This window comes from Glandiceps talaboti, chromosome 18, assembly GCF_964340395.1.
Source record: "Glandiceps talaboti chromosome 18, keGlaTala1.1, whole genome shotgun sequence".
Lineage (NCBI taxonomy): Eukaryota > Metazoa > Hemichordata > Enteropneusta > Spengelidae > Glandiceps > Glandiceps talaboti.
The window spans coordinates 4,847,501-4,865,559 of NC_135566.1; the positions used below are offsets into that span (position 1 = coordinate 4,847,501).

Consider the following 18,059-nt stretch of genomic DNA (forward strand, 5'->3'; position numbering starts at 1 on the left):
TCTAATAACTGGTACAGTTCACATGCCTACTTTTCATAGTTCACTAACTACTTTTAAAATTAGCTACATCCTTGTAAGGTATTCATAATATAAAGCAAATGAATCACAAAATACTAGTAATATGCAAATTTTGTCACTGTCTTTCTTCAACTCACAGTGAGAAATCCAGTTTTAATATGTAACTCATATTTCACAAGGTAGAACAAAAAAAATATTGATATAATATACAATCATTTCCACATTTACGAACAATGTATTTAATATGTACTGCTACAGAGAGTTATATAGGAACACTGCCTGTCTCTAGAGTCATTTTATAGACAGACTTGTTTCTAAATTACAGCATGAGATATATACAGACCCTTATATATCATCATATACAAACAACAATAAATCATGCAATATACTGCTCTGATGTAATAAACTTGTCATTAAGATGAAATAAAAGTGACAAACTTACTTGGTTCCTGAGGCACAGGATCTTAGCATATACTGACACATTGGTAATAATAAAAAAGCAAAGGCTACTGTCGCTAAAACTGTTGAGAAAAAAAATTGAAAATATTGTTTTTTAGATTTTCAAACTGTGTGAAATATACTAACAGTGTACAGAGGCTGTGCTTCAGTTTGAAGTTTTAATGGGATACAGTTTTGAGATAAAATTATGGTATTCTATGATTTACTGTACACCTAGATATTTTCACCACTTGAAAATTTTGCGATTTTACAGCCTTCACCAATTCCCAAAGACTACTTTTTTTACTAATTACCAGACTGGTGCATTGTATTCATCTACAAGAAGGCATTTTAGTCGCTACTTATTTGTTTTTGTTGCCCAGGGAAGTAAGCGAAAATGAGTCTTTAGTGAAATTTTCCATGTTTTATAGTGTACATAAGGCAATGCAATATAACATATTGCATATCAATCAAGTACCATTAGAAAAGGGAGATACAGTATACTTTTGCATTGTGTTTGTACAAGTTAAACATAAAAGTTGATATATGGTAAGCCATAAACTAGTGTTATAAATGCTTCTATTATTCAATTTTACTTTGAATACGCCACCTTCAAAATGCTGGACTGTATTATATGGCGGCATGGAAAGTGCTGTACAGTGTGTCGTCTAATGATAGCCAAATTTTGTTGTTGTGGGTCAAAATGAGAAAAACTGGCTGTTCCTGCAAGTCACCATACAGTAAGAGATAGGGTAACACCAAATATTGGGGGGGGTTACTGGAAATTGTGTGCATCAGTGGTGCATTGGCTTAGAGGGCACACTGGTGCTGTAAAAGAGGCTGTGATTTACAATGATGTAGATAGGTTTTGTTGTTCTGTTTCTATTGACCATCTCTTGGTGTTGATAGGGTGGCAGGACTTACAATTACAGACTATGGAAAAACTAGTCTAGGAGGGAACCTACTATAATAATTCTTGGTCTCAGTCTGTCTGACAATATTATGCACCATTGTAATAATCTATATTGGGCAGTGATGGCGAATGAGAAGTGGGACTTACGTGGGGCCTTCAAAAGAGCATATGTAGCTATACTGTCTTATTACCATCATCAACAACACAAGCAATATGCATCACTTGTTCCATTAAACTTTACAAAAAGCTGCAGGTTATGCAGAGAAAAGAGACAGTCCAACTGATCTATGATGCCTCATGAAGGTGATGAAAAGAAAGACGTGGCCAACTTACCTGCTGTACATATAGCAAATACCATCTGCATGGAGTCAAAGAAGAAAAACATAACTAGGAGGGATACGGAAGCACCAATGGGCAAAAACATGGCTTGAGTTGTATCTATGCTGTGAGCACCTGTTGAAACAATACAAAGAGAAGTCATCAGTTACAATTTTCAAACTTGAAAAGAAATATTTAAGAAAAGATTTGCGGTGGGCTGATGTAATCCCCAAACACATATCAATTCTCAATTACAATTTGCAAAAATGAAAGACAAATCCATGAAAAAATTTGCTATAGGCTGTTACATGATGATAATATACATGTACCAGTATATAAAATTTCAACAAGTAGATGTTACAAGTATAAAGGCAAGTTACTAGTAGTCTCCCAAGTGTCATAGCTGTACACGTTGAACCGACTGTTCGCTACCACTCACTCACATCACTATTTAACACAAAAGAGCACACTTGTGCTAAAAAAAATATTCAAATAAGGAGTGAAAAATCCCAGAGATTTGAGCAAGTCTAATGTGAAAGCATAATAAAGGGAATGAAACTGAAACTACTTGTACTTTGAAAGTGAAATAAAATTGGGAAGAATACACACTGAGAACACTGAATAAAGTAGTTTCAACACTAGTCTGTAAGGTACGCTGTGATTGGGTGCCCTCACACATCGGTCAACCCCTCTCAGAGAAAAGTGGCCAGTGAGGGTGGAACGACACAACGTACCTTACAGTCTATGTCCACACTAATAAATGAGGTTTTGCAGACATGACACTTACATTCCCTATATCTAAAGAAACCATACCTTTTATTTTGCATGACTTCCCAAATATTTCAAGAGTACATTCAAGTATTACATGTAAAGTATAAGGCTATTGAAGGTGTGTTGGGTTCATTGTTCTCAATGAAATGATATGGAAAATGCAGCTAAACCCTTCCGAGTTTGTAGTACTGAGTCTTTCACACTCAACCATGTAGTTTTAAAGTGTGTTTTAGACAGACCATCCCTTATATGTCCTATGTGTTATAACCACTGTGCTCTTTCAAGAAAAAGTCACCTCAGGCTTATTTCTCTACTGATTACTGCTATCAATGTACGTATGAGTTGGGCGATAAAATAACACCATGGAAACTTAAATCTTGTAAAGAAGCCCTACTGCACTTGATATGTGTTCAGTCATTTTGGTGATTTCCTGCAAGGGTTTATGGGAAAACCTCTGGTGATGACATCACATTTACCACAATATCTTTGTCTTGAGAAATACAGAGAATGTCAAAGTTGAATAAGTTACAACAAAACCAGACTGACAAGTCAATTGGGAGCATGTTTTTTATGTCTCACACAATATTTTTTGTAATGAATTAAACACAAAAATACAAATACTGACAGCACACAGGCACACAAAATGATACACACAAATCAACACTATTAATATTCGATGAGATGAGATGAGAAACATTCATACACAAAACTGTTTATTTGTGTTCACAGTGTGCTACATTTTCAGTGAGAATGTAACATTTCAATGATAAATTTGTTATGTACAGACAGTTGCGACATGTATTGTGTAATGGTCTATAAAATATAAATTATTATGCACTGTTCTCAATTTTTAACCACTAAAATGGGACTTACTGCTTTCAATAGGTGCACTGATATTTGGTGCTGCTGTACATGATGTAGTTGTTGTTGATGTAGATGATGTTAACACATTAATTTCTTTCTCTCTCTCTTGATTTCTTTCTTTCTCCTCTTGTTCCATATTCAAAGACCTATAAAGAAAACAAAACATTCTTTAAAACAAATCTATCAGTGTAATCTGTAGATCAGAAGAACTTATTCTGATACTTAATAGTTGTGTCAGAGCAATGGAACAGAATGACATGACACAACACATTGTAGACTCCAGAGTCTGTTACAAGTGTTGACATATGTATGTTGATGTATTGAAATATACATGGGGAGAAGAAAGTTTCTGATGTTAAAAACAACACAGCTTTCTTCTTGGGTTTTAATACATCATAGTCTGCAAGATAAATCATGCCATGCTATCAGCCAGCACTCATTAAGAAGCCAAGTAGAGCTGAACAACATGACATATCTTACAGTGTAATTACATCATTACTGCATTTATGACAGTATCAGTTACGTATACTAAAATTCTGGTTTAATAAGGAACTTGCAATCCAGACTGAGCATGCTCAGACGCAAAAGACTATGGGATTATCTGTGGAGCTACCGATAAAATTAACCTCCCACAATTGTCAGGGTAACTATGAATTGATCATTCGTGGTTGCAAACAGTGTAACAGTATTGCTTACAATACCAATTCATTAGTATTTATTATCACATTTCCCATGATGCAACATTCAACATGGCGGGTTTGCAAGTTCCCTATTGAATCAAGATGATACCACACAACTGTTTATAAAAACATGTACACACACTTATACTATGCATTTAGAAGAAAAAATATGGAATATATACTCTGGTCACTCTGTACGTCACGACAACACGAGTCTATGTCACAACAATGCGTGTCCACATCACTGGTTCTGCTGTGATCGTAATGTGAGTCAGAACATTCAAAATTACCATTACATTCTGTGATTTTTCATTGATATTTATACTCGTGCTGGTATAATTGTGTTATTCTCCAATATTTTTCTTCATTTAGCTGGAAAATACTTGTGATCTAAGGGTTTGTCACTACTTGTCTACTGACTCGTAGTGACGACCCCTTTAATAGGTCACTCATATTTGCTTGCTTTGGCTGAACGGAAAAAAATATTGGGGAATAACATCTAAACATAAAATACAAACTCTGGAGTGAGTACAATATCAGAGTTCATAAATGCTTTCCTGTTACTAAATAATTGTGTATGACACATAAATGTAAAGATATCTCTTGGTATAAACAAGACTGTACAAACAAATATAGGTAAAGTTTTCACAATCAAACCTGAACTGTAATTGATTGCCACTAACAGTAACACTCATATTGACCTGTAAGCCCCCCCCCCCCCCCCCCCCCCCCCCCACCTCAACGAGACTTGTCACTGGCTTTGTAATCTAGTGATCAGTAAAATGTAAATAATAAATTGTACAGGCCACTGTATTAAACATGTACCAGCCAATTTACTGTCTTTGAACAGAAAATTTGGATTATATACCCTGGTCATTCTATGTCATAACAACTCCTGTCGATGTCACTAGTTCTGTGGTACTCGAATATGAGTCAAAATGTATTAAATTGGAATTATTTTTCCAAATTTTTCATGAATTATGCTTGGGGAGGTATAATTATATAATTCCCCAATATTTGTCTTCATTCAGATGTACAATACTCATCAGTCATGACCTAAGGGTTTGTTTGTCACTACTCAGCTAGTAAGTGACTCATACTAGTGATATTAGGCCCTATAGGCCAGTATTTGCCTTGACTGAACAAAACAAAGACAATGTGAAATAAGATATCTAATAATGTAGAACTGCCCCAATATGGGTAAAAATTATGGGTCGGTTGAAAAGGAAAAGAGAGTAAGTGTATGTGTACATGTTGGTGATATTTCCATTTCATAATCATACTTTAACAGTTTGAAATAACTAGGTAATTTTTTATTTATTTATTTATTAATCTTTCATATACAGACACCATTTCAGTGCATTAGCACTGTTCTCCCAATGGAACCTGTTGCAAGATTACATACACAGAAAAACAAACAAAAGGGACAAACTAGGACAAAAAGTTACAGAGGCACATTGTACTTTAAAAGATATCCAATTGCATCACCAGGCTACATTCTTAAGATGTCTTTTAAATATCAATGTGTTTGGAGCTGATCTCATGGATAAGGGTAGATTATTCCATAGAACAACACCACTATAGTGAAATGCCTGTTTCCCATAATCAGTTTTAACTGTACAATGGGTTTGGAGCTGATCTCATGGATAGGGGGAAATTGTTCCATAGAACAACACCACTGAAGTGAAATGCTCGTTTCCCATAGTCAATTCAGTCAGAAGGAAAATTTCTGCAGTAAATGATAATTTTTGCTAAACGAGGTTGCAATCTAACATTGCAACTTTTTCTAATCCTGTCATAGAGGGCATCAATTTTTTTTTTATTTTACCATAATGATATACCAATTCAATCTGTTTACGAAAATTACATAAAGAAAACAGTCACCAATGATCTGATATATCACTACATGGTAAATTACAAACCATGAAAATGTGACTCATATCTTGCATAAGCTGGAATAGCTACATGTATCATTTACAAACATTTTCTATCTTTCCAAAATTTGCCATGGGGGCGCTCTACTTCCTGTCTGTGTGTACCTTGGGGGTATACATGGTATAGGTTACTTGGTTAATCATAGAGTATAGTTGCTTTTCTCGATGATTGAACAATCCTAAAAACATCCTCAATATACACTTCTACAGAATACCAAGGGACAAGGCTCTGAATGATGTGATGATACACCCAATTTGAGTGAGGGCACTGTATTCTCAATTTCCTCTTTGCAGTCGGGAATGGTATATTTTCATTTGTGGTTTTTCAGGGGAGAGGCAATGGGGATTCCTGATGGCGACTGATGTTGTAGCAATAACAATTTAAATTGTTGAGTTTATGAAAACACAAAGACATGATGACATATGGCAATTATTTTTTTTACAATACAAAAAAATATGTATACACAGTTACACAGCTTTAATATTAGAATGTCATGGAATTTTATCATCCATACTTTGTATACATCAATAATGGGCCCCTGAATATTAAATATTACTTTCTTTCAATACCCTACCAGTTAAATAGCAGATATGGCTTTTGGCTGTTGTAGACAGAAAATGCTCAGAAATGTCTCCATTGCAATATAGACACAATGCGATGAGTAATGGTCACATGATAACCAGCTGACACTAGCAATAGTCACATGATCCCCTATTGACACTGCCTACAAATACATAATACATTTACTACAGCTGTTGTGCTATTTACAATAGTATAATTACAGAAGCTGCACAAATGATATAGACTGGTGGTCTTTTATTTACTTTGCACTCTGTACAAAAATATCAAAAATAATTCTTTTGTATGATTACAGTATGTATTTTATATGATAACTTTTATCCGAGAAGTTGACTTCAAAATGTGCCAAAAGTTCACCTGTTAAAAGAGTTTTTCAAAACAAATAGTTTTACCTTCTCTGAAAATTTTAATAACATATGATATGAACATATCTGTTTCTATGACTGAATTTACAGTGTAAATACAGATACATTGTATATATATTATTGTAAGTTTTGTATTCCAACAAGGTTACCCAAGAGTTCACCTCCGAATGACTCTCGCTCACCAAAAACTGACAACATTAAAATGGAATATTTCATATATTCACATTTTCGTTGACTAGAAATTTTTTGTAACATATGAATATGACAAAGAAGAAAGCACAAAAATATATGATTATAATTTTGTATTATTTTTAGTATTTGGTGAGGATTAAATATTACGGCTGGCCTCACAGGTTTGCTTAGTCATCAAATGTCTCTTGATGGATTTAAAGCTGCTAGCTAGCTGCAAGTAAAACATTTTTGGAAACTCTTTTGTTAGGTACAATAACTTGTAATATCATACACTATGAATAATATAGCATCATCTGTGGATAAATGTACTTTTTGTAGCTGTATACATGATAAATCAAATCAAATTGAATTTTGGGGTTTGCACCCAAAAATCAGCACCCTCAACAGTGATCACGATTTCAACCTGTTTCTGTACTGCTTATGGATAAGATAAATCACTGATCTACAATGTCTAATTATTTCAGTGAATATACTAGTATTGTGGTTGTTGATCGAAAAATGATACTTCACTTACAACTGGTACAGTTTTAACATGGTGACAGATTCAAAACTTTAGCTTTCCCTCACGATTTAAACTAGCCACTACACTACCTACAGATAATATCGACCGCTAATTAACAGATACAATGTTATTAAGGAGTAATTGACTAATTTTAGTGACTGTAAATGAGTTTCTAGTGCAGGGTTAAATCGAGATCAACGGGACATTACTTACATCTTGTCAGATACAAACATTACATACATTCTAATCTTTATAGATTTCTTACTCAATTCAATTCCTCTTAAAAAATTTCATCACTTCTTTTTTTAAACCATTTTTTTCAATGATTAATTTTCCTTACAATCCATTTTAATAAATTTGTGTTCTAGTATATATGTTCTACTGGTACTTCATTAATAAACAACAATTAAAGAATTTTTTTTAGATGGTAACCATCACTATGATATCTGACCTTGATACATAACTGCGTACCTTACAAAGTTCATCTTCCATTATCACACATATGATGACCCTTGAGTTCAGTACAATCAAACAACCAAACTTCAAGGTCAAGGTTGAATTCTACAGAGGATAAATTGGTATCATTGTATCACTTAGAAAGCAGTAAATTTGTACAATAAAACCATAAGTGACAGTTGTTTATTTTGAAAGTGATATATAAGTAAATGGAGTGTTTTGTAAGTATAAACATACTGGTCTGTACCAAGGTGAAATGATAACATCTGTTCATGAGTATACCCCACTTAGTAATGGCAGGTAAACATGATTCATACCCTGTTACAGCATGATGTCAGTTTGAACTGGTCTAGACTAGACTGCACAATCTATCACAGGGCTAGATACATGTATATCAAAATGATGTTCTTGTTCTAGATATGGTACTGTACAGTATTTTATCAGTGGCCAAAAACAAAGCCAAAACTAAAACCTAGCTAGTCTATAGTGCTATCCTTCATTGATAAACATAGGATTAACATTCTACGATGAGATATGATCAGACGATGACCTGAAGTAACACGAGACAAGTGCCTGTCGTATCCCTAAATCACAACAATCAATATCATGGAAAACACATTCATTCCATGGCTTTCCACTTCCAATCATATCTCTTAAAGCTTAGAACACTGTCTGCTTTCTCTAGGGTGCAAGATATATATTGGTGCTGTTCCACCCTATCAGTATCAGGCAGGCTTCTCAAATTGAAGTGATACGGTTGTTAGAGTGGCACAATTGATACATCCTACCCACAGAAGTACAAAACTCTCACAATATGGGAAAGCATGTATTTAATATGATTGAAACTGTATACTACACCATGTGGTCTAAGTTTGCATACCAGTCCTAATACACAACTAATTTATTAATAATCTTTTTAATTTGTGACATGCATATGACACCCGTATACATGCCTATAACACTTGTAATATTACCAAGGAGGTCAAGTACGTCCTACATCAGCTAAAACAGGCATGACAGACTTTTTATGGTCTATTTAGCAGTTGCCATCAAGCTGGTAGATTGGTTTATTACAATGATATTCAGAGTTCCCATCAGCCTGAACGGCATGGGTCTAATGTTTACAGCACTGGCTGACTAATTTGAGGTCAGAGTTCATAGGTCATATCTACAAAAAATTTACATATGTCAAAGCTCGTCTTATTGTTTGTTTATTTCTTCACTGTGCAAAAAATATTGTGACAATTCATGGAGCTATCATAGTTGCAATTCATGGAGCTATCATAGTTGCAATCATTGATCTATTGTAGGTGAAGGTTTGAGGGTTTGAATACATGAAAACTACACTTATTAAAATTTCAAAGGAAACTGCACTTTTGATGAGATTGAGTAATTCTGTGAAGTCATGCATTGCATTGAATTTCCAGTTGAACAGAACACTAGTTTTGATTACAAAGAAATCAATACATACATGTTGAACAAACTAGGTAACATGAATTCTTGGAACTACATTTACATGTGCCAGAGATGCAGGTCTGAATGTAGCTTTGCGTGACCATATTTTTTTTCTGTTTCTCATTACCCGACCGACCCAAATTTTCAACTACGACATCAAAATAAAAAAAATATTTTTATCTGCGCCCGCTCATAATATTTTGACGAACAGCACCCTCTCTGGCAAGAATAAGCAAGTGTCTAGACTGTTGATGTCATCTACAGTCATGGCGGTGATGATGATACTTGTTCACGAACAGAGCATTTTTTTTTCATGACGGAAGTTAGCTCTGTGTATATGTTTTTAGGATTACAAGAATTCTAGCACTGAATCTGAATTGATTTGATTACATGTATATTCTCCCCACAAAATACAGCTATGAATTACTTAAATTTGAATACATGAAAACTACACTTATTAAAATTTCAAAGGAAACTGCACTTTTGATGAGATTGAGTAATTCTGTGAAGTCATGCATTGCATTGAATTTCCAGTTGAACAGAACACTAGTTTTGATTACAAAGAAATCAATACATACATGTTGAACAAACTAGGTAACATGAATTCTTGGAACTACATTTACATGTGCCAGAGATGCAGGTCAGAATGTAGCTTTGTGTGACCATATTTTTTTTTCTGTTTCTCATTACCCGACCGACCCAAATTTTCAACTACGACATCAAAATAAAAAAAATATTTTTATCTGCGCCCGCTCATTATATTTTGAGGAACAGCACCCTCTCTGGCAAGAATAAGCAAGTGTCATCTACAGTCATGGCGGTGATGATGATACTTGTTCACGAACAGAGCATTTTTTTCATGACGGAAGTTACTCAAGTAAGGGGACTGAAAACATGACAAAAGTGTGTAGAGGAGCTTGGAAAGGGCGTGTTATCAGGAATCCAGTCTGGCAGTCTACGTTACAAACAAGTCAGTACCCTGCCTTGCAAACAAATACGTACAAATGTGGAGCCTACCTACCATGATCAGATAGATAGATATGCAGGTCTGATGCATTATTAATACTAAACTGATACTAACTTTATGCAAAGGAAATAGTACTGGTAGTCTACATAACAAATCATCATACTACCGGTACTTTGTAAGCAAATCAGTACAAATGTGGAATCTGTACCTAGCTGAGCATGATCAAATATGTAGGTCTCAGTCTGACGTTTCCCCACATGAATACCACCCTGATATTTACTTAAAGCAAAACGAAACATTCTACATTGCAAACAAATATGGAGCTATATGAAATGTAGGTCTGAATGCACCAATAGAAAACAACATTACTGATGCAAAGGACTTTTTAACAAGTACATCTACTTGTAGTAGTATATGTATATATTGTGAACAAATCAGTATACCTGTGGCACTATCAGAAACAGGTCTGGTATGAATTCAGGCTAATTAATTATTACATCAATTATTCAACTGAAAGTTTAGGTTTACTGAATTTTAGTCTGGATGCCAACTGTGGTTTGTCAGTCAATTAAGGTATAAATCGTAATGATACTGTATAGGAACTAGACTAATTGAACTGGTATGCAGTAATCAATCATTTTCATCAGTTATACCAACCCATATCTGTTGTTAGCTCTGTGTATATGTTTTAGGATTACAAGAATTCTAGCACTGAATCTGAATTGATTTGATTACATGTATATTCTCCCCACAAAATATAGCTATGAATTTATGTAACAAAAGCACATATGGTTAAGGAAATGATTTTCTATTAAGTATTATATTCAAGATAGAACAAAGTACTCTATAGCAGATGCTTGTCACAATATTTCAATGTCTAAAGTGTAAAAAATACAATTATATTGTATTTATATGACATCTTTTTCAAGGATATACCATATGGATGTAAATTAAAATCAATAGAATATTTTCTCCATGGAGTGAAACTCGTGGTAGTAGTTGGGGTTATCGATGGCTGAGTGGTTAGCTTGAACGCCTCTTACCTCTGCAGCCTGTGTTCGAACTCACCAGTCGGCTGGGTTTGATTAAAAATATAACCAGGTCTGCATGTAAGAACGGTGATGCTCAGTTTGACCCTGCCGAACAACGCAGGTTTTCCCCAGGTACTCCGGTTTCCTCCTGCTTCTTCAACACTAGGGCACTGGGGTGCTGCTCTTGTGGCGACCATTCAAAAAATTTCCGAATTTATTTGGACGAATAACGTTTATTATTATTATAAAAGTTTTATTATTATTAGTCTGAACATAGTATATGTATACTAAACTGGGGACAATCACTTTAACTTGTGAGTTGTTGTTGTAACAAATCGTCTACTTCATCCATACTCATCCATACATAATTTTAGCTATATTTGACTTGTTACAAATTGCCCGAAGTCTACATTTGAATGACAGTTTAGTTGGTATCCAAAGGCTGGTGTCATCTTCCCTTACACTTATCTGGTTATTACCAAGAATATTGTATTTATATTCATAACTCAACTGGGCATAATCACCTCAAGTCTCAATGCATTTCTTGTGTCCTAGAGGTCACCCAGGATTGTTGTAATGAATTTTGGCTGGTGATTGGCTACAGCAAACACTTGACTTGACATTATCTCCGTGTGAGTCTGTATTTGTGTACAGAAATGACAGTACAGTGAGTGTTTCACCTAATATTCATAACATTATCAATTTTATCCAATTATTGGCTAGAACAACTTACATGGGGCATAATCACCCCAAGTTTGCACTTGTTGAAATAAATTACAATTTACAGGCTGGTGTCCTGTTTACCAGAAATTGATATCCCTAAATTCTAATGAATTATTTGCTACTGAACATGTTAGTACAGGTGTAATTTATTGGACACAACTGCTGACTGCCGAGTCTGCATTTATCTATAGATATGACAGACAGTTACAATGTCCACACAATGGTGTCCTGTTCACCTATTTACATTGTTAATTGTTTTTGGATATTGGCAAGAATAGATATTGTATTAATCTCAGACCATTTCATTAGTGGTCTGAGCATTAATAGACTACATATAATCAGCTCAACTTTGCATTTATTAAAAGAAATGACAATTATACATAGTGATATGTCCCCTTCAATGCAAGTGACATATTAGATTATATCCGTCTATTTCAAAATGAATGTCATTGTATCTATACTCTACCGGATCCAATTACCACAAGTCTGCACTTAAAGAAATGACCACTTTAGTGAAAGTCCACACAGTGATGTCCTGTTCACCTACAGGTAATGGATTTTTAATCTCCCATGCCATGATTTGTAGTCAGTGCATAGATTACCTATACCATCAAGGTGTTCTGCCCTAGCTTGCATTTAAAGGGAATTTAAATTTACACCACCACAGGAAAGAAAGGCATTTTCATAAACTTTGGGCTTACATTTCAAGATTTTACACGACCTACATTACATGTTAATTAAGAGAAACACTACGCTGGAGTTTTGCCGTTGTCCATATTGTCTCATGGGAGGCAGCAGTAATGCATGCAATAGGTTAACAATGAATACTCATGACATTATAACTGAAGGTAATAAGCACTTTGAGTCATGAATATTCATGAATCACCTACTGCATATGTATATTTGCTTAGGTATTCCCATGATGCAATATGGGCGACAGTAAAAATCCCCAAATAAGGCATGACTTCAACTTGGCAGTTCTCTGAAATCGAGTGTAATTATGAAATGAATATCCAGAACCCAAAGTTCATGAAAATATCTCTATTTGCTGGAGTGGTATTCATTTTTCAACATTTGCTTATTTGTGTCAACATACAATTACTTCTACACCATTTTTTTGTGTGAAAAAATAGTTACATTATTTTATCAATTTAATTTTCCTATATCAATTTTTTTTTTCATTTTTTTTATAGTCAAATTTGAATCACAACATATAGTAGCTACAGTTTGATTTGGGTTTATACAAAGTAGTTTGGTGCAATTTATGTAGACATGATGTTTGGAATACCAACTAGCGTCAATGGATTCTCAGCTAATCATATGTGCTATGTTTCAAAGTCTCACTGTTATCGACTAAGAACTCCTTATCTCAGTTGTTTTTTCCTTGCTATTCTTAGATTCCCTGCGTTCCTTATCAAACATGCTTGTTCATCATGCACACTAATGGTGACTGAACTCTACACAGTTGGTAGGAATATGGTTCATGGGTGCATATCACAATACTATTTCTAAAGTTGCCTTTTTTTTAAATGTATATAATTCTTTATTGAGTTTTTAAAACTGTACTTCAATCAATCAATGAATGAAAAAGATAAATTCTCTTACAATACATTAAATGGAAAGTAGGTTACTCTAATCTTGTAATTGTCTTTTTTTCCATTTGTTGAACAAAAATGTAATTTACAAATTACTAATTTTAAGTTGTTTACATACACACACAGATATAAAGTACATACATACATACAGACTGACATACATACATACATACATACATTTTTCATTTAATATATAAGTGGAAAAATGTGCTCTGGTTAGCGAGGATGCTTATTACATTTTAAAAGAACACAGACTCTGTTCTTATTTTCTTTGTATTTCCTGTGTAAAGGATGGTGTCTACTTTCAGTTCAATATGTGGAAACATGTTGCTAGTAAACGAGCAGTCAGTATTGAAGAGATTGTGGTTTTGGTGTAATTACAGTTTTTAGCTAGAATGAAACTGGATATGCATAATACACTGTGTTGTACTCCATATATAGATGCCATGATCAGCATGTTGGTTTGACTGTAGCATGATTTACTCCAGACATCACATGCATAAGGTCATTAATCTCACTTTCAATCAAATATATGAACAAGTAATCCACAACAGGGTTGCCATTTTAATAGCATCAAGGGTCACTATACCTGCAAATCTCTGACTACATGTTGCAGTGATAGCAATGAATCATTATCAGTGACTGGGTAGAGTATTGGTATGACAACTACAAATCAGCATCATCATTCCAATATCAATCACCATTGTCTGATAATTGTCACCACTGTCATCATTTTTATCATCATTATCATCATCATTTTTATCGTCGTCGTCGCCATCGTCGCCGCCGCCGTCGTCGTCGTCGTCATCATCATCATCAACATGTGATCTCTTTGTCTGATATTGTTATCTATGGTAAAGCACACTACAATTTTTTTATAGACATATATTGTGGAGTCATGATGGGTGAATGGTTAGCGTGACTGGCTTGGAATCTACAGGTTGCAGGTTCGAGCCCTGTCGCTGCTTGCTGTTTGTTTCTGAGTGGCTAAAGTCCTTGGGCAAGATTTGAACCACGACTGTGCTTCAGTCAACCCAGCTGTATAATTGGGGACCTGGTAGGATGTAGGTTGCAATGTGAAGGCTTTAATCCTATGCGCTTAAATGGCTGCAATGGATTGTATGCTCCCCGGGGAGTTGAGGAAGACTAAAGGGCCGTTGTGCCGTTCTGATCCGAGCCAGGGGCAATAAATTGTAAAGCGCTTTGAGCACGGTGTGGGAAAGCGCTATATAAGAACCGAACATTATTATTATTATTATATGTTGGCAGTTTTCTAGACATCCACAAGGATGCCTGGTGTGATATGACATGACTTTTATTTGACCACAGTGGCAATCAAGACCATAACGCAGACTTTTTCAGCTGTCCGTCAATCATTATCACTACTGAGTCTCGTAATGTGGTATACATGTAGGCCTCCCAGTATTTCACCAGCCACGCTGAGGCAAGTATAAGCCTTGGATGATTCAAATAATTTCTTGAGATCGTGTCACTCAAAACTGGCAGCACCTTTTTGAAAGTGCCATATTTAAAAAAAAAAATTATATTAGTGGTTATTCCAGGAAGGTCAAATTCACAAAGCTCAAGGAGGCATTGTCAAAACATTTCTATGGCAAGGAACATTCCCTTTCTTCAAGCTCCCATAAAATGGTATAATACACACCATATTACTTCTACAACTACAAAGAAGATGGAAATGACAGTAAGTCCTTCCAAATGAAACCTTGTGCTGTAATTTCAATGACAGCAGCATTGTGGATTGATGAATATCAGATATATAAAATGTAACTTATTGGGTTCTGCTAATTTGAAATTTCTCCATGACTTCATTTGAGACTACTTTTTAGTAGTGTGCTACAAACCTGCCACCAGCAAAAAGCTCCAGCAATCTTTTCACACTGTGCCGACAAAGACTGTCGGAAAAATATTTCTTTAATATGCTACAGGCTTTACAGATAATTCCTATGAATTTACCAACCAATGGAAATATTCTGGGTGAAATAAAGGATTAAAGAACAAATTCCTGAAAAGTAGTAACTGTCAAAACATCTTGCAATAGCTGGGGTTTTTTTTTGCATCCTCATTTGCATATTGTTTGCATACAGGTATGCAATAATGTTTCAAGTTGGTATTGCACTGCAGTGCAAATAACTAGTATGTATGTGTACCAGTGCATGTAATCTATGTACATATGTAACAATGGGGGATAATACATGTATAACCAAAATTTACAAATATAACCAAAAATAAGCTAAATTCCAAAAGTCTAATTGTTACCATTTGAAAATACAAATTACGTTAGAAATAAGAATGAAAATACAGATCAAAAGGCTTATTTACACATTCAGAACAATTAAACTCTGAGGTGAAGTTTTATTAAATTACTGTATTTAATATATTGGCCTGGAGCTATTGACATGTTATTAGACATAATTTTCTTGAACTTATTTTCTACTGGAAGGTATTGCTGTTGACTATATTATTTTACGTACAACAGGGCAGTCTGTACTCCAGATGTCACCATACGACTTGGAGGGGTCCCCTCCAAGATCTATTGTGTTATATACACACAAGTTGACATACAAGTATGGGCTTCGTGATCAACTCCTCTCATTTACAAACAAACCTATCAAGAGGCTACACCTATATAGATAAATACTAAACAAGGCTATGGCAATGAATATGTCAAATGGCCTTCACAACACTACAACCTGATAATTATGAAACCACAACACACAGGCTAGATGGTGTACCTTTTGAAGGCCAGCTCCATTTGGACACTGATGTTGAATTCTACATAGCTTTGATGTCTGTGTGTACAAACACAAAGATCAATACTTTATTCCTTGTCAATATGTGAAGGTTACAACAAGGAACATTGTAAATGAACAAACAATGGACTGGCAGAGATAAACATAACATTAACAAAAGAGGGATTTGGTCAAACAATAGATGAAGAAGTGTGACCATAAACATTACAGTGTCAACACTGAATTATGTCAATACAGAAATTGGAAAGAACTTATAATTTTAACACCATGCTTTATTTTGTTTACATTTCGCTATCTTTTACAGACAAACAGTTAATATTCCTTTTCTGTCTTCACAGATTTCAGGCTGCATTTAAAACACAATTTGTTTGTTGTGTTTGCTCCTACTGTTTACATGGAGACACCAAAAATGCAAAATTTTGAAAATGTTGCCTAGTGTGAATTGTTTTCAAAAAGATAAATTATCATTCCAAAATAGAGTCCATGTATGAAAATGGACAGATTTGAAAATGAAGTCATGTTATGATGTATTAAAATGACCGAAAATGGTACAATTTGAAACCACACTATTTGACCTCATGAATGAACCCATTGTAAACATATGCTTAGTAGTGTTATGTTTGCGCATGTGCACAACAGCATTGGTTTTCATTTGTTTTGCCATAGGTATATTAGCCTACCTGTAGAGACTAATGCTACTACACTATTTCAGCTATGCTAACAGCCATTTTGAGTTTTAGAATTTTCACTTGTCATTTAGCATGAGCGAAAATTCCAAAAAATACAAAATGGCAGTAATACCTGAAATAGTTTAGTAGCGTTTATAGTCCTTCCAGACTAGTCAGGTGGTCTTTACCTACACCCTACAAACATAGTAAAATACATTTGCCTCCAATCATGTAAACACACATGAAAGCTCATTAAAACAGAAACATAATTATTGACTTTTTAGTGTTTTTATTTGAAAAAGTTGTTTCCTTTAGCTTCATTCATTTGTTTTGAGACAACCTGAGTACCTGCCTGTGCAGCAACTATTTTAGTCACCTCCCAACCTACAATTCTTCCATAGAACTATGATCACTAGAACTACATGAGTGTTTCAGTAGATGCCTGTACAATATAACAACAATAAGAATGGAGAGTGAAAAGTTCATTATAAGACTCCTGGGGTTAGGTTAAGGTTACAGATTCTCAAGGACTGTCACAATTTACACAAAAGGTTGGCTCACTGGTTTCCGAATATAAATGATAGCTGGTATAAAAGACTGCTTTGAGCAGAATAACAATGCAATAATCTACCATACAATATCATTTTTCTCATTTTCAGAATGTTTTTGATGCTCTTTGTCACATTCATAATATGACTGTAGCCTATGGCATGACCTGACCTCACTGTCCTTTATCTTTCAAGCTTTTCATTTATGAGAATCTGTGGACTCAAAGCGAAAACGGTCTAAACTTCAACATCTGGGAGAAATCGTGTCAT

The 18,059-nt window shown here is 34.7% G+C and overlaps 1 protein-coding gene across 3 annotated transcripts in view; it reads right to left on the reverse strand.

The window, feature by feature from the left end:
- LOC144449051 (signal peptide peptidase-like 3) overlaps positions 1 to 18,059 on the reverse strand; it is a 49,981-nt gene that overhangs the window by 10,619 nt on the left and 21,303 nt on the right. For 2 of the 3 annotated variants that reach the window (XM_078139461.1, XM_078139462.1), the window contains exons 3-5: positions 3,332 to 3,468; positions 1,703 to 1,822; positions 461 to 539 (exon numbers count right to left, since the gene is read on the reverse strand). In XM_078139461.1, coding sequence (XP_077995587.1) covers positions 461 to 539; positions 1,703 to 1,822; positions 3,332 to 3,468 — 336 coding nt within the window. The remainder of the gene's footprint in view (positions 1 to 460; positions 540 to 1,702; positions 1,823 to 3,331; positions 3,469 to 18,059) is intronic. The other variant, XM_078139463.1, reaches the window with a different exon arrangement.